Source organism: Electrona antarctica (genome assembly GCF_951216825.1).
Source record: "Electrona antarctica genome assembly, chromosome: 19".
NCBI lineage: Eukaryota > Metazoa > Chordata > Actinopteri > Myctophiformes > Myctophidae > Electrona > Electrona antarctica.
Window position 1 is genome coordinate 12,242,095 of NC_136800.1, and position 26,608 is coordinate 12,268,702.

General features: G+C 43.8%; 1 protein-coding gene across 1 annotated transcript in view; it reads left to right on the plus strand.

Annotated features, from left to right (window-relative positions):
• Window positions 1-26,608, plus strand: part of xkr4 (XK related 4) — a 47,234-nt gene that overhangs the window by 12,948 nt on the left and 7,678 nt on the right. The window contains exon 3 of the mRNA XM_079529404.1: window positions 25,825-26,024. Coding sequence (XP_079385530.1) covers window positions 25,825-26,024 — 200 coding nt within the window. The remainder of the gene's footprint in view (window positions 1-25,824; window positions 26,025-26,608) is intronic.

Below are 26,608 nucleotides of genomic sequence, written 5' to 3' on the forward strand. Positions count from 1 at the left end.
CAGCAGTCAGCACACTGCCTGCCTTTGGATTGAAATTAAGACTATTTTAATCCACAGCATTTCCATTCTCTACATTTTAAATAAATCAATACATATGCTGGGTTAACCATGCATGGTCTATAGAGTCTAGACTCTAGAAGCTCAATGTTTGGACCTCAAAATAGTATACCCTGACATAATGTGCACCTTAAGGTATAGCTCTGGTCCATAGCTCTAATGCCTATTACAGCTATGTTACTCTTCTCTTCCTGCGCTCGCATGAAATGCAGACCAGCCTCTCGTCTGTAGCAAAATATTAACGTTTTTCCTATCATCAATACAAAGGCGGCTTGTGTCATTAGAAAGCTTACTTTCATAGCGGACGCACTCTGAGCCCCACACGATGTATAATGCACTTTTTGGCCAGAAAGGGATTTTCTTTCTCACCGGAAGAAAAATATACGTTTAGTTACTCCACTGCGCCCTCTACCGATATTGCCAAGAGAAAACCACATAGACAAGATTTTTCCTTCCGGTGAAAAAAATCCCTTTTTGCCCAAAAAGTACCTTTTATATGCATGTGATGGGGGGCTCAGAGTGCGTCCACTATAAAGAAAGTAGGCTTTCTAATGACGCAACCCGTCTTTGTATTGGTGAGTAGCAAAACATATATTTTCGCTACAGACGAGAGGCTGGTCTGTATTCCATGCAAGTGCATGAAGAGAAGAGTAATAGCTCTAATGCAAATACATTAGAGCTATGGATCAGAGCTAACCTTCATGTAGCCCCCATATTGAACATCTCTCCATGTAGCCTATTGTACATGATAAGGTCTACAGTTTTTTAACCCCTCTCTCTCTCTCTCTCTCTCTCTCTCTCTCTCTCTCTCTCTCTCTCTCTCTCTCTCTCTCTTTCATACATAATATATAGCCTAATGTATAGTCTACTGTAAAGCTCTGTCCAGAAATAATTCTACTTTATCATAGGTGGTGTGGTGACTCTATTATGTTCTGCTATCTGTGATCTCTATTGATTTGCAGTGTTCTACTTGCCTGATATTGCACTCAATGTGCAAGCACTGCAGGCTTTAATTATGCTGTGTTGAGGTGGGGTGATCAATTTAGATAAATACTGTTATTACGAGGCAATTTCTTCATTAATCTGATGATAGATGCTCGTCTACCATTCCAACCGTAGCCTAATTTTGATTGATACACTGTTCCTCTGTGGCTCCAGCTAAACAATTGGGTGGTTAGGGCACATATGGGCACAGAATGCCCTACAGTGTGTTCCCTGTTCCCCTCCCGGCCAGACGGACCATGGGCACAGAATGCCCTACAGCGCGTTCCCTGTTCCCCTCCCGGCCAGACGGACCATGGGCACAGAATGCCCTACAGCGCGTTCCCTGTTCCCCTCCCGTTCCCTGTTCCCCTCCCGGCCAGACGGACCATGGGCACAGAATGCCCTACAGTGCGTTCCCTGTTCCCCTCCCGGCCAGACGTTCCCTGTTCCCCTCCCGGCCAGACGTTCCCTGTTCCCCTCCCGGCCAGACGTTCCCTGTTCCCCTCCCGGCCAGACGTTCCCTGTTCCCCTCCCGGCCAGACGTTCCCTGTTCCCCTCCCGGCATAGACGTTCCCTGTTCCCCTCCCGGCCAGACGCGTTCCCTGTTCCCCTCCCGTTCCCTGTTCCCCTCCCGGCCAGACGGACCCGTTCCCTGTTCCCCTCCCGGCCAGACGTTCCCTGTTCCCCTCCCGGCCAGACGTTCCCTGTTCCCCTCCCGTTCCCTGTTCCCCTCCCGTTCCCTGTTCCCCTCCCGGCCAGACGGACCATTTGCTATATGTGTCGTTCCATTGCTATGTTCACATTTCCTGTCTTTCTCTTCACAAAAAAGAAAAAGAAAACGGCTTGTTGGCTAAGGGACCTCTGGAAAGGCCATGGGTTCCAATCCAGTTTGTAGCTTTTTCTTGTGACACTGAGTACTCTGTTCCCATTGTCTATTGGAATACTCAATATTATCAAATTATAGTAGAAGTATAGTAGTAGTAGTAGTAGTAGATTTGAGTAGAATAATACAATCACCTTTAAATATTCAAATATTTACTCTTCTTTTTTTTGGGAGGGGGGGGGGGGGGGAGTCTGATTTTCAGTGAATTCGATTCCCTGCACCATAAAGGAAACAATTCAAGTGATGTGCGTCTTGCACTTATCTAAAATGCAAATTCAGTGCTCTGTTCTTGATTTTGAAACGCAGATCATATACGCTTTGCATAACATTGTGCATAAGTAATCGTCCTATATGAAAACACTTTTTGGGTGACATACAACACAAACTATTTCACTGACTTAATGCCGTGTCCTCATTATTACCAGTACTCACACGTAACGGTTCAAATCCGGCTTATGACCCCTGCTGTCATGTCATCCCCTCACCCTCTGTCCTCTCTTCATATCTCTGACTAAAATGCTTCTGGTTGTGTGGTTCTGTCATTAGATGAATCAATGTTGGGCACTTTAACTTTTCCTGCCAGTGTACAAACAAGGGTAACACTTAAGTATAGCCAGGACCAGGTCACCCCTTTTTTGTAGCTCTGGTCCATAGCTCTAATGCTCTAATGCAATGCATTAGAGCATTAGAGCTATGGACCAGAGCTACTGCAGAGCTACTACAAGCGTAATGTTTGTCTTATCTAGACAAACATTACAAATAAAAGAAGCCTCAAGGGCCTTGCAAACGTGAAGCGAGGAACGCAGGCGTGGTTGTTGCCTGAATCAACACAGGTCTCCTCCAGGTCTGTTGAAGAGGGGCGCAACAACGCAAGCGTAAAAAAAAAAGCTAAACAGAATCCAGGTCTGGTGAGTCGCGGGCGTGCGCGCGTAACAAGCACACACGCAACAAATTCACGGGACCGCGCTCACGTAGATATGCTTGTGTTGTCGCCCCGCGACTTCTCTGAGCAAAAACACAGGTCTCATTGAAAATGAACTATAGACGCGTTTTATCGCTCACCTTGTGTATGTGTTAATTGAACTATTATTTGGCTGTAATGGTCCATTATGACACATTCTGAGTTAAATTAACACTCTGGATTTTATTCTGTAGAAGAGGCACTGGATTGTGATCTCAGGCCAACTAAGAGGACATGTGTGGGTTTGCCGGAAAATGTCTTAAAATACGAGCACACAAAAACAATGTATCTCTGGCATACAGTCGTCTGGAAACATCCTGATACTTTGGTCATGGATTCACCCACTAGAAATTGGTCTGCAGCAGTTTTTAGGTCCTGCTCCTGCAGTTGTGGGAGGAAGCAATCAGACTATGTAATAACTATCAGGAGACCATACAAACCAAGCTTTGTGAAGCAAAATAATTTAATCCATTATGCAAACAGTAATGGATGGGTTATTGATCAACTCTGCCACAACTTTGTAATAAAACTATCAATCCATTATTAATCACATGCATTCAGCTTTGCCATTTACTGTATAATTCTCTTCATTAACTACCACAGCTTCCTTACAAGCTATTAATGGACACATTCAATACTGTAATACCCCCTATTTGGTTCATTGTTGTAGACATTTGATGCTGTCTGTTAACGCTGAGCCAAAGGCGTCATAGTATGGGACTAAAATTATGTGGTGCTTGCACAAATTGTACAAATAATGTATGCAAAGATTAAGCCCACATTGTAGCTTTGACATCAAATACTTGAAGTAGCCTAGTTGGTCAGGGTTCATTTTGTCAAGGACAAGGTTTAGTTTAGCCTAGATATGTTTATTTGGACAGGACAGCACATATATAACACTACACATTTATTGCAATGTAAATATGTTGGATTTAGGCAAGGATGCACATTTCCATCCGTAGTCCCCAAACAAACAGAAAACAGCCAACAATATAAACATATAAACATTACCAAGGGGGTACAAACAAGAGGAAAAAAAACAACACTAAAAAGGCCAAATAATGAGATAAAAATACAAAATACAAGACACTGTTTTAGTCTATTAAAAACGTCCGAGCTCCACATCAGAGATTCTGGGCATCGTGGTGTCCCCGACCGGTCACTGGAGTTGTGTTGTGTCCGGCGGCGAGTGGCTCATCATCCGGGTTGGTGCCGGGCCCTCCCAGGGGGATGGTAGTGATGTAGGCCGGCGTCCATCTCCACGCAGCAGCCCAGCTCCGCACCAGTTATTCTGGGCATGGTGGTGTCCCCGGTCCCTGCAGGGGTGCATGTGGCGTGGCCCGGCGGGCCGACATCATGATGCTGAAGCCTGCATGACAACAGAGATGTTGCTTCTTATGATAGGTAATGTTATTTTTCACTGCACTTTGCAGTCATTTGCCAGTTCAGACTAGCCACGTAAACTATTTTTATCCATATTAATATACCAGCACGCGTGCATGCATGCGCGTGTGTGTGTGCGATTGTGTCCTCACAGGGATAGAATAGGTGGTGAGGTCTAGGGAATGAATGGAAGGTCCATATATACAAGTACAGTACAGCAAGTCAAAACTACATGTGTGAGATGAAACTCATTAGTCCCAAATAGAGCAGTGATGAGGTTTCTAGTCACAGAGTCAGGCTGGCAGATAGACTGACAGGCTAGAGCTGGGCCTGTATAGTCCCAGATGAGCTCACCATGGTTTCTATTATTAGCCCTCCATCTGGGGACTGCTGTAATAAGATTCACAGTCACATTTATTGTAGTTCTGAGAGGTTATAGAGGCTTGAAATAGCAACTGACTGTAGATTGATTTGTTATGGATTTTAAGTTTAGAATAGATCTAGCTATTTTGGATTCCAACACAGTTGATTGTCGTAACATAACTATTGTGAACAAGCAGAGAACACGCAACAGTGCATCACTCCGTGTTGTCGGCTTGCCTGGCTTTGCCAGGTTATTGTGCTGAGAACGTGGCGCTTTGTGGAAATTGTGGCGTGACATTTGGCGGTTATTTGCATCGGTGAAATAGGCTCTCCCTTTCTCCCTCTCCCTCTTTCATTCCCACCCATCTGACCACCCCATCTTCCCACCCATTAAGTGGTCAGATGGGTGGGCCGCGAATGCTTCTGAGATTATCAAGTGGGCCCTGATCCAGAAAAGGTTGATATGAGATGTGTAGCGGTATATATATAAAAGTACAATTCCTTTGTAACTGGTCTAAACGACAACTCCAAAACATCCTGTCAATACAAGGAGAACAAATCAAATTCACTTCTCTTCTGTTCTCCTTCCATGCACCTGGTGAGTCTGTCTTTAGCAACCGTACCCCTGGCTTCACTACAAGTCCATGTATATAGCCTCTATGCACGCACGCACGCACGCACGCACGCACGCACGCACGCACGCACGCACACACGCACACACGCACACACATACACATTGGGACATGTGAAGCCTGGATCAGGAGGCTGAGATGGATGGTGCTGGATCAGCATGAAGGTGTCTTTGCTGGCGCTGTACCAACCGTTGCTGGGTGCGTTTCTTCTCGAGGCCGATTTAAATCCAGGTCATTGGGGTTGGTGTTCACCACTTTAGTGTCTCTTTTAGCTGATCTTTATACCACAGCTTTGGACCATCAGGGTTTCTGCTGGCTAACAGGATCTGCCCTTAAAGCAATTTACAGGGCAAACAATAGCCAGGCATCAGGTTGACATGGCAGACCCACCCAGTTGCCTCTGTGCTAGTGTTGCCTTGATGCTGATGCCTTGGAGAATGTCCCAGTGGGGAACACAGTCCTGGCAGGAAACACAAGAGGTTTTTTTTCTACCAAAGGCAGAGTGGACTAGGTTGATGCAGGCCTGGAAGTCATCTTCTGTTAGGCAGGTGCGTGTCGGTGTTGGGTGTAATCACCCCTGAGCTATATCTCTGAGAAATATGGGAGGGGATGGGGAAGCCTGCGGGGTGAGGCTTCCCCTCCCGAAACCCCTCCCCTACTGGGTGGGGTTAGCCCCTACTGGCCGGGATTTTCCTTTTCTTTTACATGAGTTGGGCGTGTTATAATGTAGTAGACTCTGGAAAAGCATTCCAGCAGCCAGCTCGTAGCATGGCTCGTTAGGCAATAGACTTTCAATCCGTACCTCCTGGATTCGAATCCTGCTCATGCCATAATTTTTGTGTCCACCACAAACAACTTTTTTTTGCGGAAGTAAAGTTTGCTTTGGTCCGACATGCGTTGCGTCATGTTTGCGGTGTGGGTTAGGTTTGGGGTTTGGGGTAGGGTTAGTAATAGTAATGTCCGAATCTGACATACAGTACATGTTCACCCATGGCTTTGTGTGGTGCCAGTGCCACTCAAAGTGACTACTGGGTTGGGCTTGCTGGATGCATGGCCCAACACCTTGTATTTCTGTCAGAAGGCGTTGAGGGGTGAAAACCCCCGCGTGCGTGCATGGGTGTCAATATACTACAGAGATAGAAAAACTGCTGGACAACCTTGAGGGGTATACCGTTGACGCTCAACACAGACGGGCAGAGGATGGAGACCTCTCTGTCATGATGGCTTCTGTTTTGTGGGTGATCACAAGTCCTATAGTGAGGGATTAACAAAGGACATGCATGACAGATTGGCTGTGGGTCAGATGCTCAACTACTGTATCTACATATTGCAGCGGCTGAATGTTGCTGACCGCACGCACGCACGCACGCACGCACGCACGCACGCACGCACGCACGCACGCACGCACGCACGCACGCACGCACACTACACACACAAGGCCCTCTTCTCACCTCCTACATGTAAAATCTTGTTAGAGCTCACTAGTAAACACTAATTTACCCACTCAGTCGGGGCTGATTGTTGGAGCCCCGACTGAGAGAGAGAGAGAGAGAGAGAGAGATGTAGAGTTAAGGGGAGTGGTATAGGATTTCAAATGGATTTCGAATGAAAGCATGTTCATTTTAGCACAATTTGCTTTCGGCCTTATCATCTCCCATACCTTCATCTGTCCCTTTTCCCCTCATTGTATTTTTATTTTCTGTCCTCCCTGGGCTGTCAGCTTTAGCCTCCTTGTTCCTTTCCCATGTCGGTTTAGCCCCTGCAACTTCCGCTGCCACGGTCATGCTCTGTGGCTGAACTTTTGTATTCCTTTTGGAAGGTATTTTTTGCTTTATTAGACAGAACAGCACAGAGAGATAAGGAGAGGGCCGGACAGCATGTGACACAGGCCTTAAGCGTGTGTCAAAGGCAATCGAAAGTTTTCAACCCTACAAAATTCAGTCGCTTTTGATTCTGTATTCAGTTCATATCTGACTTGCTACTGCAAACCAATCGATTCAGCACAATAGCTTTAGTTTCTATTTGGTTTGGTAAAACAAATTTCTTGGATAAGTGAAATTATTTAAAAAGATTTCCGGTGGAAAGGGATCTCTATTTATCTCTATCTAAATGGACTATTCTATCTATCTAACGGAGGGATATCGGTACCGGTAGATAATAGAATTAAGAAGGTGTCACTACTGCGGATAATAATCCTTTGATATTGCCCAGAACCATAAATTACTAAAAACTAAAAGCTAACGAGCCAATAGTCCAATAGTTCATAGGCTTAGCGGCTGGCCGTGGAGTTAAAGAGCCTCATTGCTGTTGGTAATTAGGCTCAGCCGCTGGGCCTATGAACTGGACTATTGGTCCTTTAGCTTTTACTTTTTAGTTATTTACTGTACACTATCAAAGGATTATTATCCCCAGTGATGCATTGTGTCAATGCCGCTGCTGTATTGGTGAGAGCAAGCCACGCCTCCTATAATGCATGTATGAGGGGCAGCTTGCCATAAATACGCCCGAGTCATACAGTATGTGTACTTTTCCATTTTACTGTTGCCGTTATCTATTATACAAGTGAAAACATGTGCGCAACACAATACCCAAAGTCACCAGCTACTACGTCACTGACACGCTGGGTGCCGACACGCTGGGAGCCGAAGCAGGAGCAACACACACTGCAACAACACACTAACACGTCACACACTTACCCTCCGCGTCGATCCACGGCTATCTCCTCATGTCGCGCCGCACGCCCACACTCAACACCACCCGCGTAAAAATTGTCATTGCACTGCCACTAAAGCCGGCTCCCGTCCACACTCGCAAACAATATCAATATCAATAATAAACACAAACACGCCACAAGCACCGACACCCCCGCCAAATTTGTTGCCACGTCTATGACAACAAGCACAGAAAAAATGCCATTCAACACGCTACTTACACACACTACCACTCGCTTACAATACGCGGACCTGGCAACACTACATTCCCTCTCCCATTTGCTCAAAGCCCACCACGTGACCCACACACACACACCCATCCAAAAGAATGTGTCACTCTCTCGGTTCTGCACCGCTGCTGGAGAAGTATAGCACTGTCGAAGGCAGCGCAACTAAACCCCCCCCCACACACCCCAGAGAGGGAGGAGAGAGAAGAGAGCGAGAGAGAGAGAGCGCGCACACGTCTTCACCCCAGCGAGGGAGGGAGGGACAGAGAAAGGGAGAGAGATAGAGAAAGACACAGCTTTCCAGTCCTTACATTTTTTCTCACATTTCCCAGCAGAAAAGTGAGCAAAGTAGTGTGCCCTGAAACTTTCTTGGAAAGAAATGTGCATGTTGCCTGCACTGGCAGCCAGCAGCGATGTAAGATGAGCCTGTGCATTTCACGGTTTTCACCCTATATAACTTGAACGCATAGGCAATCAAGTCAAGACCATTAATTAATGACAGCTGTGTAGGGGTGACGATTGCGTGATGCTTCTATGTACAGGATTCTATAGGTCACCACTTTTGGTGTGACACACGGCTTCTGTTTCTGTTTACAATGCGTTGTCAACACCTGCTGAGTTGACAAAGACTGACAGATTTTGGAGAAGACTGATAGTTTATCCTTTAGTAATTAGCCTGTGGAAGTATTCACACTAGGCTACTTTTGCATTTATTGGGATTGGCCATTTGGGGAAAGGAGGAGCTCCACAACACCACATTGGTAGGCTCAAGGGGCTGCATTTTCTTCCCTCTCGAGGGTGGGATGATGTGAGCCCCTGCAGCAGGCTAGGGTCCGGGAGCCCCGCTCAGGTTAGCGGGAAATGACCGCGGGGTGCGGCTTGCCAGGTTTTTTTATAAGTAAAGTATTAAAACAAAAAAAACATTAAAATATATATATATATATAATAATAAATTTAAATTTACGTCATATTTAGGGGAATTTCCACCTAATTTCTCCGTTCATTGTCAATGGCAAATATTGAGACGTGTGGGGACTAAAGCTGTATATAGGATAGGAGGGCCCTCAAACACATTATTGGATAACTTTTCATCGTGCTCCTAAAATACATTCTGTGCTACTAGATTTTCCCATTTAGTCGCACACGTGCTACTTGGACAAATGCTAAGCGTCGAGCCGTGCGCGCGCACGCGCTGCAACACAAAACGGCTGCATACAACGCGTGTCACTGTGGACTTCTGTATCTGTGGACTTCTGTATCGCAACGTGGGACAACGCAACTCTGGGATGAGCGGGCCGAAGGCCCGCGAAATTCTAGTTATCTACATGAGATAAGGGGCTCCATTTTCGTCACCGCTAAACCCCTTATCCCTAAACTTCATTGCCTATTTTTACTATTTTGCAAAACATTTTTTAATCGTTAAAATGGTCAGTCTACAAGCTCACAACGTGTCAATGTAGATTGGCTAGTTGAACTATTCAAAAATGTTCTTCAAAATAGTAAAAAAAGGCAAAGAAGTTTAGGGATAAGGGGTTTAGCAGTGACGAAAATGGAGCCCAAGGTGTTTTGGTATGAAAACCCACATTTTTAATTTAACCAAGTATCCTAGTACATGCATGGCTAACATTTTTAACAAGCCGGATTCAGCACGTTATGATGATTTTAATTGTGGAGAGACCTCCTGCTTCAATAGACAGCCCCATGTACAGTACATGCGGGGCATATACATGCATAAGAAGGCACAGCTAGAAGGCACCGATATGGCAGCCCCATTGATCGCTCCAATGAGCTGCAGCAGCAGCCCATGTGCTATCTATGAGTATGCTGTATCTATGGGAACCACAGATCTTAACCACTTTAGCCATATTTCAAAAATAGCTGATCTTCGAGCGACAAGTTGTGAGCCTGAAGACGTGTTATATTCATTCATTTGGATTTGTTGTTCAACATGTTCAATGTTTTAGTATTTTTTGGAAATGTATTCCATTATTACTGTGTGTGTGTGTGTGTGTGTGTGTGTGTGTGTGTGTGTGTGTGTGTGTGTGTGTGTGTGTGTGTGTGTGTGTGTGTGTGTGTGTGTGTGTGTGTGTGTGTGTGTGTGTGTGTGTGTGTGTGTGTGTGTGTGTGTGTGTGTGTGTGTGCATATGCGTGTGCGTGCATGCATGCATGCTGGCCATTTGGCATACCTAGCACCTTACACACCTAGCATTTCACAACATCTGCTGTAGACGGTGTCTATGATATGAGCCAAGTCTCATCGGCTTTTGTGTGTGGGTGTGTGGGTGTGTGCGTGCGCACGTGCGCGTGTGTTCGCTCGTGTGCGCGCGTGCGTGTGTGTGACGGCTTGTCCTACCTGCTGCCTTGCTCCCTTGGGTTAACCATGTTCACTGACATGGCTTTCATTGAAAGAAAAGAGAGAGAAAAATAGCAGTTTTTATTACAGTTGATTTCATTACAGGCAGTTGTCGCTCACTAAAATCTAGTTTGTCATTGTCTGTATTTATTGTATTTATGTGTATTAATTGTATTTATACAGCACCTTTATCCAAAGAGCTTTACAATGTCCAGCACATTTGCATACATACTGAACACGATGCCAGAAGGAGTCAGGGATCAAACTGACAATAAAAACAATGTTTCATTCTAGAGATGGATAGATTAAAATAATACATTAACAACTTGCATCAGGGATAATAATGTCCCCTTTAGCTTTTGTTATACTGGTCTGATTTCCGTAAATAGTCATAAAACATGGAGGTACTACGTGAAGGAATTAACGATCTATGCACCCACGTTATTCCGTTTTTCACCCTTTTCTTCCAATTTGGTCATTAAGCCAATTCATTTCCCCCCCTTCTGTATAGTCTATCACTGCTAACCCCTACAGTTGTGTGAGGGTGTAGACCAGTGGTTCCCAAAGTGGGGTCTGGGGACCCCCAGGGGTCCTTGAGGGAGTTCCAGGGGGTCCCCAGGTAAATGATAGTTTGGAACCAAATGGACCCTTATGGGTCTGTAACTCTGAGAGTGTACAAATGGAAACCTAACCCTAACGGGTCCATTTGGTTCCATTTGTACACTCTCAGAGTTAAATTAACATTGGTTTTACAATATAAATTGGGGGTCCCAGAGATAGAAATGCCATTAAATGGGGGTCCGTAGACTAATGCATGTCAAATGATCCTTGAAATTTAACGGGTTGAGAATCACTGCTATAGCCGTAAAAACCTTCTCGTATGGGGGTCCCTGCAGGCATATCTTTTCTAATGGGGATCCGCGGTCTAATTAGTGTCAATTTGGTGGTCCTTGACCTGAATAAAATTGGGAATCACTGGTGTAGACAAACACATGTATCTCTGATACAGTACATGCTATAGTCCGCTATAGTCTTTTCACCTGACATGGAGGAGATTCACCCACTGCTAAACACCCAGGGTGGGTCTGCCCAGATGCATGCATGTGTATTGGGTAAACTGTTGGATCTGAAACATTCTAATGAATGAAGATCAGACCTATTCAATGATATAATAATTGATGTACTGAAATCAGAGTAATTGAGGACGTTTCTGCTGGTTGGGCATTGCAGATGTAGCCTGCGATGCCCCATTCATTAGAATGTTTCCGCTGACCTAAAGGAGCAGACTTGTTGCTGGAAGGTGCCGGTTTGATTCCCTGGACTGGCAGGGAAATCTGGATGAATGGTCACCCAACACTGAAGTGCACTTGAGCAAGGCACTGAACCCCGAACTGCTGCTTAGTGGCCAATAGTGTAAGACCATAGAGTTATAAATAATAGAGACAGCACCATAATTCGCCTCCCATCCACTTGCATGGAGTTGCTCACTCAGCACATTCTCCCTTTTCACCCATTCTGTGCTGGAAAAGTGATGGGCTCTGCCCATTTTGGGCCTAAAACGTCATAGAATTGTATTCATGAATGGGCCCAAAACTTGGTGGCTAGGCTAGCTAGTTTCTTGGGACATTTGTGGTCGTAGTGGCTACATCTGTCATTAAAAACATGTGTGTTTTCAGCTATTTTCTTAGTTTTAAGGGTAACTGTTGTATAATTGCAATATTACACTCGAGGGGGTGGTTTAACGTCATTATTGCACTTCTGCGTTGCTTTCGGAACTCGCCCGCGAGTCATTCGTGCCTGAGATGCGTGCATGTGCGTGCGAGTCATGAACGAGCACCGCGGTTGTGTCTAATAAACAGGTAACCTGGGAGCTCCAGAACAGTGTGCGGACTGCTTTCCTTTTTCAATGTACTGATCAGCTCCCAGTTTTGAATGTGTGTGACTGTCTGTCTGTGTGTTTCCATGTGCAAATGAGCAGTACTGTATGGACACTACAGCTCCCAGTCGCCAACGGTAAGAAATACTGAATGTACAGGAAGAGCATGATTTGTCAATATAGTTCTTGACATTGACAAGTAGATAAAAGAACAAGACAAAAAGGCAAAAGATCAACCATATTTTGTAGTTTCCTATAGGCTACATCTATTGTCTCCTGTATTTCTCCACCTCGACCTGCTATCTTTTTGTCCCTTATCTTTAATCCAGACCAGTGCAGGCAGGCAGGCTCTAGCTGACTTGATTGGTTACCATAGAAATGGCAGCAGAATGATGATATAAAGCCTATTTCTTCCCCTCTGTCTGTTTTTCTCTCCTTCCTCTGTTTGCTTTGACAATCAGAGGAGACTGCCAGGCAACGTGTGGATGTCTCCTTCTTGTATGTTTGTCTTTCTGTGTCTGCCTGTCTTTACTCTGTCTGTGTGCATTAACCTGATGTATTTCTTTCTTTCTTTCTTTCTTTCTTTCTTTCTTTCTTTCTTTCTTTCTTTCTTTCTTTCCTCCCTTCCTTCTTTCAGTGGAATTTGGACTGCCTGCTAATATTCGTCTAACTTATCTTGGAAGCTTCCAATAAAAATGAGATCTTCATATTTTGATTCAGCCTCATCTCCTCCTGAACATTTTACACAATGACAGGTGTGCGTGCGTGCGTGCGTGCGTGCGTGCGTGCGTGCGTGCGTGCTTGCTTGCGTGTGTGCGTGCGTGCGTGCGTGCGTGCGTGCGTGCGTGCGTGCGTGCGTGCGTGCGTGCGTGCGTGCGTATCCATGCTCTACTTTGTTGCTGTCTCATCATATTAATTGTCTGCTGTGACTTTGGCCTATTTGGGTCCTGGCCACACATTTGCAACCTTTGGAAACAGATATTTTAACATCCAAACAACACAGCGTCAACCTCTAGAGTCTAGACAGTGTTAAGACAATGTACAATAGAAGTGTTCACTGCATGTCTGCTGCACCTCTGAGAGGAATTGATTGGAACATTCTGTAGTGCTAGCGAAGGAAAGATGCAGGATTGGTGACTTCTACAATGGCTACCACTGTACTGTATCCAAAGCTCTGGAAGGAAAGAAAGAAAGAAAGAAAGAAAGAAACGGGATGAATAAAACAATGCTCTTATCTTCCACTCTACTTCACCAGTACTTCCTTTTGGCAGGGACTGTAGTGTGTGTGTGTGTGTGTGTGTGTGTGTGTGTGTGTGTGTGTGTGTGTGTGTGTGTGTGTGTGTGTGTGTGTGTGTGTGTGTGTGTGTGTGTGTGTGTGTGTGTGTGTGTGTGTGTGTGTGTGTGTGTGTGTGTGTGTGTGTGTGTGTGTGTGTGTGTGTGTGTGTGCTCTACTTCACCACTGTCACATTGCATTGATGCTGTGCTGAGTTGTGTCCTCAGGGTATGGGAGCCATGTCTAATCTCACCCTGCCATAGTCACACACAGAGAGAGACATAGAAGTAGAGAGAGAAGAGGAGACAGACAGACAGACAGACAGACAGACAGACAGATGCTGAGAGAGAGACAGAGGAAGAGAGAAAACAAGTGGCATTTCTTCCTCAGCCTAGTGGGAATATGCGTGCACAGTTTCACCGCAATCGGACGCTGTGTTCATGACTTGCGGCATTTTGTACAAAACGGGCCACTCCTGAAAACTTTGGAAGCGAATCTGAGCCTTGACAGCCCATATACTGTAGATCCAAACAGAAAAGTCCAATTTGATTGCATTAAACAACGTTAAACTACGTTAAACTCACTTTGCCACTCACTATATGCACATGCATACCCTCTATCTACACATACAGAAGCACAAACAAGCCCACTGCCCCTCACTGACAGATGTCACAGATCTATAGGATTCACACAGAGTGCACTGCTACCCTCTGTGTGAATCCACTTGATGTGCACTCAATACAAGTGCAATAAAGCATTTATTTATTCATACAATGAGTGTAATGTACACTATGTAACTACCCTCTGTGTACACTTTCAAGAAGTACAATAATTAATATTGATTTATAGATCTACCCATATTGTCTGTATCAGGCGCAGGAGTCTACTACATTGCATATTGCATAATATATCATACTGTAAATTGTTTTAATGTCAATGTTTAATTCTATTGTTTTTCAGTGTAATGCACCAACCTCATGAGACAAATTCTTCTTACTCTATGTGACTATCTGGTAATAAAAATAATGAAGACACATTTGATCACATTATGTATAAAGGGCACTATAATTGCAGTGCCATGGTGAAGGAAAAAAATGGTGATTCAAGTAGGAACTACAAGTAGAAAATTGCAGATCATTTGTCAATTATATCTGGTAAATGACAGTGGATCTGTCACGCTATTGTGTATGCTTGCCTTCGTTCTAAAGGCTAAATATTTTCAGGATGTGATAGGCCAACGCTACAACGCTGCATTTGTCATGGAAAAGCTGAATCTGATTTGAATTTGTATGCAGGGCAGGGACACATTTTAATGCCAGGTGTGAATGTAATCTGCCTCACTGTAAATGTGCCAGCCAATAACAACCAGACGTTAGCCCATAGTCCTCCATCAGTGCTAATCATGAGTAAGTGGTTTCAAGTTGGTTCCAAGTGTTTGCTACAGTAGGTACACACTGTATGTGCGTGGTTGCTATCGTTGCCCGGACATTTCCCCATGATTGCCAAGGGACACTGCTATAGGGTTTACTATCCCCTGGCCATGGGACACTGCTATAGGGTTTACTATCCCCTGGCCAAGGGACACTGCTATAGGGTTTACTATCCCCTGGCCAAGGGACACTGCTATAGGGTTTACTATCCCCTGGCCATGGACAAACTGTTTACCACAGGCTTATATGTTATTCACAGAATTTGATATTATTTCATTGATTAAATGCCTGGACTGAAACCTGGCCACGTTTACATTGTTTATTATTATATTTAAATCATTCGTTCAATAAATAAATAATTCCAGTAGAAGGAAATTGCGTGGGGAGAAATATAGCTGCTGTTTTTAGCTTCTCAGGTACAGTAAGTGTCTGTGTGTATGTGTGTATGTGTGCGTGCGTGCGTGCGTGCGTGCGTGCGTGCGTGCGTGTGTGCGTGCGTGCGTGCGTGCGTGCGTGCGTGCGTGCGTGCGTGCTGTCTGCCCGGGCATTAGTCACACAGCTGAAATGCAATAGATGCAGATTTCTCATTAAATGAAATACTCAACCTACCTTACAATTCTAGTTCTACTTTTAGCTTTATAGCCCAAAAATACTGTGACACAAATTATTTATTAAAGGCGAAGAAATAAGTGAAACTGTGAGAATGTGTTGGGAATGACTTCTACTGGCCATCTCAAATGAGGTGAAATAGGTCTCTCTAAAAGGAATTCTCAGTCCGGTCAAACTATTCAAACTTGAACTCCTTATTCACCTTCAGTAGAAGCTGTTTTTGGTTTAAGTTGTATTGTGTGAATACATTCTATATTCAATAATCAATCCAGCTTCAGTAAAAATCCTTTCACATGCAGCAGAGGTGGGTATTGCTGTGTTTAACGTGAGTGACGGGATGGATACAGCTGAGCTGGATAAGATGTCATTTATGCTTTGCTAACTGGAGCAGATGTGTTGTACTTTGAAAGTGGATCTTGCTTGCACTTGCTTCACAGAGCTGGATTATGTATTTCCACGTTTAAACCCAGTTGAGAGCATGTGTGATCGTGTTCTTCCTGTGTGGAACACAGTGTACGGTAAGGCAATTTAGCCAGTAGTTTTCAACATAAGTTTGTAGTGAGCTCGTAGATCAGCTTTTTTCAGATTTGTACAGTATACATTTCACATTGTGAACTTTGTGAAATGGTACATTCTGCATAATGAGTATACGTTCTACTACTTTTTCCACCACTGGGCATATTGACCACAACCTTTACCCTAACCTGAGACCCTCAAAAATGTAGAACTGTAAGAAAAGCGCACGCACGCACGCACGCACGCACGCACGCACTCTTAGAAATGTGTGTAGTGCATCTGGCCATGAAAAGGCTGTCGCCTTAATGCCCCTGGCCCAGATTTAATTTTCAAATCCTTTATCGACAATGGAACTTCATTTCACAGCCCATTAGCCTGCTGCTAAATGACTGCCAAGTGTTGGCGATATTTCACAGAGCAAGAGAGGAGAAGAAAGTGTGAGAGACTGAGAAAAAGACAGCAAAGGAGAATGAGAGACCGATACAGAAAGAGAGAGAGAGATGCAGAGAAATGTAGGCCACAGACAGAGAAGTCATAATAAATTCACTTGGTGAAATGTCATTTTGCTTTGGCTTGTGGAGAAATGCCAATTCTCTGCACTTTGCACAGGGGATCATTGGCAGCAGACAGCCGTTGTACTGCTGCAATGAAGTCAATGGTGTAATATTACATTTTCTTTACCTGATAATGAAGAGGTAGAGGGATAGCATGAAGCCAAATATGAATCAGAATGTACTGTATACTAGGCCTAGAGGAAAGTGTAGACTTAGAGGATTGTATATGCTATTAAATACACATCTAATCATACATTGATTCGATTTGGATTCCCCAAGAGAGGGATTTGTGGGATATGATAGGCCTACTCTGCAGACTACTGCATTAAATCCAACCAAACTTGTTTATTGCAATTTGCAAATCGTTGTCTCCACACCTCAACTTTTAATGTTGTTTGTTTGTTTTTTTGTAAATGAATGTCTTACTTTGTCATACTACACTAACTACACAAAAATTGCACGTCTGCTATTTTTGTGCCGAGTTTAAAGTCGGTCCGTCCCATACAGTTACTTACAGTATTTATGCATGTGACCGTATATGCTATATGGGCATAGCAATCGTATCTGTGGTTCAAGACAACTGGATCTCCATATATGCCTATATATTAGCCTCATTATGCCTCGTTGTGGCTACTCGTCTTCTGACTGTATGTGTCATGTGCCCATGCAAGCTTTAAGTCATTTCACACGGTGGCCATTTTGCACTTAAGTCATACTTAAAGGAAAATAGTGGGAATACTACTAATTTTCAACATTGAACTATGTCATTAATACACCTTAGATTTGTTGTGTAAATAATAATAAAAGATCCCCCACCTTCTGTGTAGCCGAGAACTGGAGGTCTAGAACTTGGGGTCTGTGATCAGTGACGTCACGTCGGTGTACTCTTTGGCCTGCAGAGTACACCAAAGGGATGTCACTCATTTTAGATTTTAGCGTAGGCTAGTAAATTCACATTAGTTGTACAGAAGAACAGATGAGTTCATAGTTCAAAGTGCTCTTTATTTCCATGGAGCATCACATTGCTTTTCCATGCCCAAGTTGTAACCTTGCCGTAACCGTAACCACATGGGAATACAGAGCGAAAACAAGCAGATGTCATAACAGAGGATCTGTCTCTCTTTGAATGTGTGTGCAGGGATGGCTGTACGACGTATCCCCTGTGCATCGATTAGCTTGATGCACAACAGGTGTGTCATCACACCCAGCTCTGAGACTAATTAGTTTGACTCAGGCCAGGTGTGACTGCTTAAATCATCCACCCTACAGCACGCAATTAAAGGGATTCATGAGTCCTGACTCCCACCTGAAGCTTTAGATGTATTTATAAGTACTTGTTGCCGGTTAAGACACATGCGTGGCCGGTTAAGAGTCACCCGTGGCTCCGACAAGCATTGTCGGTTAAGACATGCGTTGCCGGGTAAGACACATGCGTGGCCGGTTAAGAAGACTCACCCGTGGCTGTTTAGGGTTACGTTAGGGTTTGGGGTAGGGTGTCGGTGTCGGACTATTGCATGTCGGACTGTTAGTACAGTACATCGGACCGTTAGTACAGTACATCGGACCAAAGATATGCACACAAGTCTATGTTTCTACTGACCTAAAATAGCATCTTTCTACCATTGATATAATGTGCCTTGTAGTGCTTTTAGTCAGAAACGGTGATACTTTGTTTCTCTGCCTTTGTCCTATACTGTTAACCTACCTATTATATGGGTTTATCTGTGAGTGTGTGCGCTAGCAGGGGAGGCTTTTACCTCAGAGACATGCAGCCCTTAAGGACATCCTACAGCTACGAAGGTTCTTAGCAACGTGTATGTATGAGTGTGTGCGTGCACCTGTGTGTCTCTCCAAGGGCCTGCATCTTGTCAGCGCCACTCAGTGTCAAAAGAGAGGCTCCCTTTCTTTCTCCTATTTCTTTTTCTTTCTCCTTTATTAACAAACTCCCCCTTCTCTCCGCTCTGTCGCCTCTCTCTCTATTTCTCTCTCTTCTCTAAAAAGCAAAGCTGTGTTGAGGCAACTACTCTCCTGCATGAGACGGTGGGGAACAAACGAGGGAGTGGTGGGTTGGGGGCAAAGAAGGCCGTCCCTATGTTCCTCAGGTTCTAAATGATGTTCCCAGCGTTCTAATGTTTCCCACTTACCTTATAGGGTTATAGAACCCGAGGAACATAGAACCTGGGGAAGAGTGCAGTGAACGCAGGAAAGAAGAACAGAGAAAAAAGACAGAGGGAAGGTACTTTTTGAAATTGAAAACACACAATGTTTTCATCGTATGATGTGGCCGTTCAACAAAGTACAAATAATCCGCCTGAAAGATGAAAGCACAGACGAGAGAGAGAGAGAAAGGACAATAAAAAGGGGTATATTAAATAAGAAAGAGTGAGACAAAACTGATGCATGGATGCCAGAGAGAGAGACAATACAAAGTTCAAGAGAGAGAAAGAGCAGGTTGTGAACACTCATATGCTTTTTATAGCTTGGCCATATTCACCACTTAACAGTGTAAAATGGACACTCTTGTAGTGTATCTGGTACTATCGATCCGGCCGTTAGTGAGCTACAATTTACAGAGCAGTGTGACATTTATGTCTGAAGCAGACATGCAGCTGAATAGAAGCTACGACCTTGGCCCAGCTGCTGCTGGATTTATCACCTGGTTATTTGGGTTTGAAAAATATTGCAGAAAAATTGACATTTGAGTGGATTTTTAAGGGCTAATGTCAGCTTGGAGGTGCCCTTTGGAGGGCTCAGAAGTTGAGTAGAATTCAAGTTGGTAGAAATGGAATGTTTTGAATCATTCCTAAATCCAAATCACATGACATTTGTGACTCTTTTTGATACAGAGACAATCATGGCGGCAAGACTAACTGTTCAGAAGAGGAGATTTTTATCCAAAATGAATTAATGTCTGAAATAAATTACTCCAATAACTCCAAAACTGCCAACTGGTGGGTCAAACTGAACAACCAATATGTCAATTTGAAGCTATGATTCCCTGCTTTCACATGACATGAACAAAACGAAAATGAAGTGCCTTGCTCAGGGACACTTCTACACATAGACTGGGTGAGCTGAGTTGAACCGGTGAGCAGTGACCATCCAATTCCCGGCACCTCTCTAGCCGTTCAGTTACGGCCGCCTCCTTACCACCTTACTTTTTCCTACAGTACACTCTGATTCAGCTGCACCTGTGTGTCGTTACCATTTAGAGTTGAATCTACTGCTTCTGAAGTGTAACTTCCTTAACCTCTTGCAAGCATCCGTTTTCTGCGGCTAAAATAGCAGCTCACCACCACGCATTGAAACGTGACTTTTTATAGAATGATTTGTCTGTCTTTGTCCAAACCTACTCATCTTGTATTTGACAAATTATTGTCTACCTTTCCTCCTTCCTCTTCCTCTCTCCTAAAAGACCACCCTCACCCCTAAACCAGTGTTTCACAAAGTGGGGTCCAGGGACTCTCAGGGTTCTTTGAGGAGGTTTCAAATGATAGACTGACTCTTACAGGTGACGTCTGTAACTCTGAGAGTAAACAAATGGAAACTAATTCTGGTCCATTTGGTACCATTATTGTACACTCTGAGTTATGGGAGTCAGTGTTCTAAACAAAATCTTCCTCTTTTGTCCACCCCATCCAAATGCAAACTGACACTAGTCTGAGCCATGTTGTTCGCACTAATTGTACATCTGTTCATGAGGTCATTGTTTATCCTCCTAAAAAGTGTACTGCGCATTGACTTTCAGTGTACCTCTAAAGGAGTACATGCTTGCTTTGCAACTTGGGGAAAGCTTGTGGATAGTGAGATATTTCACAATGCTAGAAAATGTTATTTTGTGTCTGTCAAAGGGGTGTTGAGCTGAGTACAGGAAAGATGTTGCTGCCTGGATAGCGATGCCAGATGGGCTAACTAGCTAGCTGTCAATTGTAATATGACAATACAGACAGCTGTCGCTTGTAATTAGAATGCGGCAGCATTTAGGTTTTGTTCAGGCTGCAGGGGTGATCACATCACATGTCTGCGACCTATATCTGCATTGGTTGCTGTGGTAACGATGTAACAACATGCTGTAGGTGTGAGTAATGTTGTACAACGATGTCACTCACAGAAAGTAGCAGATCAGTGCGATGCATTATGAGCTTGTAGATCGGCTATTTTTGGCGAGTGACGCAGCCATACAACAAAGTGTACAGTATACATAACAGGCTTCAGTCCAAGTAGTCTGACATTGACAGACTTTCAGAGATCTCTGCCTAATAAGTCCTGCAACGTTCTAATTCTATTATATATGGGCTAGAGGTGGATGATAATAAAAAACAATAAGGACAGAGGTGGTCCTTCCCAGAGCCATCTAATAGAAGAGTTGCGATATTGAGGGGGCAGAAAACAGCCCGGTCACGTGGTTCATGTACCCGCGCGAGCCCATAGACTCCAATGCATTTCGTAAACTTCCGGTTGTCCCTAATTGAAGCCTTCAAATAGGTACAAACCAATAGAAGTCTATGTAGAAGAGCCGACATTGGACTGGCCCCATGAAGTGAACTATATGGCTCTGGTCCTTCCTAATCTGGGCAGAGGACATTCATTTGGTGTCGTAAAAGCAGTAAAGGCATGTCCTAAAAACAAAAACAGTGGGCATAGTGAAGTATCGTATGAAACCATAATTCCTCATTTAATAACTGCAATGTTATGTCATACTATACTGTATTCAGCTCATTTCAACTGGTCAGAGACTCAGAGGAGTCTTAAGGCATTCCACTGAAGTAACCATTGTTGATCTATTGATAGGCTTAGCAAGTCTTTTCCTGACCAGCTGATCAAACATATAGGGGCTATTAGCATTCTTAAGGCCCCAGGTTAAAGTGTCAATCATGTGAGGACATGATTGTTTGCAAGGAGGTGCCAGTGAATGTCTGTGCCTCTGTTCACCCTCTGTATTGTAACGGCTTAAATATGATACCAGAATACGAATACTTTGTCAGTTGGGGCTGGCCACTACGGTGGTCAGCCAGGCTCCTGTGGGAGCTAGCCTGTGCTATGCTGTATTTTGTACTCTATGTACTATCTTTGCTGAAATAAACCATCTGAGGGAAACATCGTCAAGGTGTCTGCTGTGTCTCAAACTTTCTCCGTTGCTCTCCAGTTTTTTAGCAGAGTCGTTTATGCATGGTAGGACTAGAGTTCCCTAAAATTATTTACTACAGTATAGGTTTGTTTGTTTCCTTCGCCGGCTGTGAATACATTGAACTTATTAAGGGAAGATATCCAATTGTCTGGCTATGCGAGTGTCCGAGTGCCCAGACTGAGACACATCTTTAGAAATCACATTTAAATTGCATTTCAAACCACATATAGGTGTGTGGTTCATTCATATCTGATTAGCATGCTGTTTCCATGTTTGTTTGTTTTTCTTTGCCGTATACAGACTTGATCAATTCAATGTGATTCCATTATGGATTGGCCAAGTTACATCTGATTTGGACTGCCATTTTCTCAATATTTAGTCTTAGATACAAACAGACGGCTGTTGCAGATGCAGATCCGCATCCAGCAATATTTATTTAATTCTCTGTCAAAAATCTATCTTATGCTAGTTTATATTGATTCACACCATTACTTTTTTGCCATACATTGATGTGTTATTTAGCATTATCTGCTCTTGGTGGTCTGTTTGAGGTACAGAAAATGAATCTCCTCCTGCACAAGGACATCATTTTGGACATTACATTTCCATGGCTTTTCTTGCATGACACTGAGGAAATTACTGCTCTGAGCACAGTCCACTGCTCTTAAACGTAATGAAAAGTGAGCATGCCATGCCCCAACCACCACTCTGTTGACTGCGCTTCGCCGCTTCGAGCTGGCTCTGCAATTTCCCATTGTCTTGTTTTTGTATCACCAAATTAGGCTGCTACCACGCAAATTACTGTCATTGCCTGGTCTTCAAATTAAGTTTTGTGTTGCTATATTTTTTTAATGAACTGTGCATTTCAGAGTCAGTGGTGGATGAGTACACAGCCATTGCTGTGTAATACAAGTACTATATCAGATGAAAGACTTTTCTGTAAAACTGATGTAAAGTCTCTGCTATGTACTGTAGCATCAACACCAAATCAATATTCTAATCACGGACATTGAAGAAGTGGAAAAAAACAACATTGCCTGAGAAACGTTACTGATATTTGACATGTCGTTAAATATTTGTGAAGCTTGCATTATAAGTGAATTATTGTGTTGTTCCTGCGATTTTGGACAGTTCGGTCAATATTTGGGGAATATTAGAAACTACAAAATCAGTGTCTGGGTGGTACAGGAGTAAAGTATCTGCCCACCACTGTGCAGACTGGGGTCAGTAGTTCCACTGTGCCTCTGGCTTGGCTCGACCAGACCCATACAGAGAGACAGAGTTGCGACACGCTTTTATCTCGCCGCAAAGCGGGGTGCTATTGGCTATATAGTTCCAAACATTGGAACTTCCCCATTGAGATAGAATGAGTACTCCATTCTTACAATGGGAGTCTATGCTAGTGACGTAACTCTCTCTCTATGGGTCTGGGCTGGACATGGCAATGAACACAATGGCTGTTTCCAGGATGGGTGGGAAGCTGGGGAGGGCAGCTAGTCTCTGTTGCTGCACTAGAGACTCCTACAGGATAAAGAAAAGTGGATACATTGTTTTATACTCCAAAAGCTACGTCTGTAAACCAGAGAGCTTGACTGACTCATCATTTCGGAATGGGGGTCCGTCCCGACTCCACATAAATGCACGCACGCACACATTATTTCTGTCCTCTCAGTCGATAAAAAGGCCATTGCCTAAAATACAATGGTCAATGAGGCACTTAACTTTGAATCGGTGACAACTTAGAGGAATGTTTAATGAGTGAGTGGGTGAATAATCGTGTGTGAGTGTGTTGCATAACTTCAGATACATTACCAGGCAGCAGAGGAAACCACGACACTCAAATGGACTCAGTTAACTTAATTCAAGTACAATTATGAGTTTTTCTATACGTTGTTTATACTTTATACTGTATGATGTGTGAGAAGATGAACAAAATGACCTGTTATCGCCTGTCCCAGCCTGTTCTGTAATATAAAGTAGCAGAGTGTAGCATAGTGTAATGTAACGTTGCTCTTCATGTCCCTGTACATCCATAGTACATTATTACCTTGTTACTGTAATTGTACATACCTCTTATGTGGCGATAAAGTGGCTCTGAATTCAAGTGTCCTTGAGGAATACACTGAACTGCTGACTTCTCACTCATTATATAGCTGTGCTTAAAGCTGCAATCCGGAGCTTTTTTTAAATGATTAAAACATCACTTTGACGAATCTGTATTGAAGAGAATATTAATATATATAATAACACTTTAGCAGTGGTTGAGTGGAGGTGGACTCTATATTCTTCCATTGAGAAATGTAGACCCTGGTGTCTGGGTAGAACACCCATTGGTTGAGAAGTATAGCCCTGCCTGAAGCTAACAAACCCAATATCTCCTCTGGCCAAGGGCAGATTCCGTCTTGAGCGGCAGATTTGTCCCATGACTGGCGGTTTCCCATGCAGCCCGCACCTAGGTTCGAATCCCAGTTGTTACTTGCAGTTCAGTTGCAATCTCTCTCTGTCACGAGAGGACATAAAACTTAGGGATCTTTAAAGAATCAGAAATTGTGTCTCAAATGTAAATGGTTAACACAATTACAGGAAAAGGAAAAGTGTTATGTAACTCAAATGGTTCCTGATGGTTTGGACTCATTTTAGCTAATGTATTGGTTCCCAGCTGTGGTCAAAGACAGACATGTTTCAAACGTTGAATAGACATGTTTCAGCCTTAAAGGACAACTTTAGTTTTTTTCGCCGTCTAAGATCCTTCGGTGCTAGTAGACGGATTCTTCTTTTGTTTTTCACTTCTGTTATTATGAGTGTTCTTCAGTACTGTAGTACCACCTGGTATGGATGTTTGTCTGCAGCCCTAAAGTCACAAATGCTGCAACAACTGAACATTTGTTCAAAGATTGTTGGACAACAACTTCAGAAACTTTATACATCCACGTATGATAACAGCATCCTAAGGTTAGCAAGGAATATCACCTCTAATACTAAGCATGTGTTGTATGGAGAATATAGGTTGCTACCTTCAGGAAGGAGATATGGTGTACCAGCATACAAAAAGGTCAGACTAAAGAGGTCCTTTGTCCACCAGTCGACCTTGAGGCTTAATCAGGAGTCGTAGTAGCCACAGGATAATCTAAGCGGTGGATATTGCTCTTGTCTTCATGTCTTTATGTATGTAAATTGTCTTGTTCTTTGTGTTATGTCAAATGTGTGTACGTATATGTGTTCTGCATACTTGGCTGCTGTGTCGCAAGACAAATTTCAGTGTGAACTGACAATAAAGTACTATATCATATCAGGTTCATGTTTTAGGTTGTTATGAGAGAAAGTAAAAGATGAGTGTGCTGGCCACAGAAGATCACAGGATCTACTGAATGTGAAGGTAGCCTACTGGGGGGAAGCCACACTGTGTGTCATAGGCTCAATATGCCAGTTTGACACATTCAGTAGATCCCGTGATCTTTTGTGGCCAAATGTAATTTCTTGGGGTGTAGTAGGACTATAGTAAAGAATAAAAAAAGAAATCGCTATAACATTTTGTAAAGAAATACATATTTAGCCCCATGCTCGAATGCCCCCGCCCCCTGTCAAAAACAGCTAAAATCCCTAAAACGAAAGAAAGCAGCAAATGAAAAAAAAATTACACTTACCTTTTACTTTCTCTAATAACAACTATAAATATGAACCTTGGTTGAAAAAAACTAAATTTGTCATCATCTTTTGTTTATTTCGTGCAACTCATTATGTAAACGTTCTAGACAAACTAAACACTACTCTTTGTTTCTTAGTGGACAGTTTCTGGAGGGAGCTGTCTTAACATCTCCACCATGTGTGCTGTCATTGGGCACAATTTGTTCGTGTTAACAACATTATTACGTCTGTTTGCACAGGTACTTTCACACTATCTACCTGGGCATCCGCAGTCGTCGGAGCGGTGAGACGGAACGCTGGCGCTACTACTGGAGGATGGTGTATGAGTTTGCTGATGTCAGCATGCTCCACCTGCTGGCTACGTTTCTGGAGAGTGCTCCACAACTGGTGCTGCAGCTCTGCATCATCATACAGACATACAAACTCCAGGCTGTACAAGGTAACATGCTCTCTCTGTCTGTCTCTCTCTCTCTCACACACACACACACACACACACGCACACGCACACGCACACACACACATACACACGTCATTTTCATGCCCAGTGCCTCAGTGCCCGAGTGCCCTGTGGTTTTCAGATGATGGTCAGGTGAATTGGTGGTGCAGTGGTATCTTGAGGCAGCGGAAAATTCCATTGACCAACAAAATGTGATCAAAGTCTCAGTATTTCATGCTATTTAAAGGGTTCATTATTCAGAACTAGACCTGTGCCCGTCGGCCACCGGCATACTTGGGAACGATGCATGTTGGGAACCTAGTATGCACCCGTTTTAACCATCTGTGTCCCATCTGAAGAGTGCTGTAGCAACTCATAATGTAATAACTGCTCAAACTGACTGTGAAAAATGGACTAGTTCGCCTGACCAGAGCCTTTTGTGGTGTTTCTGGACAACGTGTATCCCACCGACTCAAGGCTGGGCACTGCCCTCCCTGTGGTGGTGTGGAACGTGTCAAATGTGAAGTCGGTGGTGCACTGGGGCAAACGGTTCTTGAGTTACATATTATATGGAGATATAGGGGGGA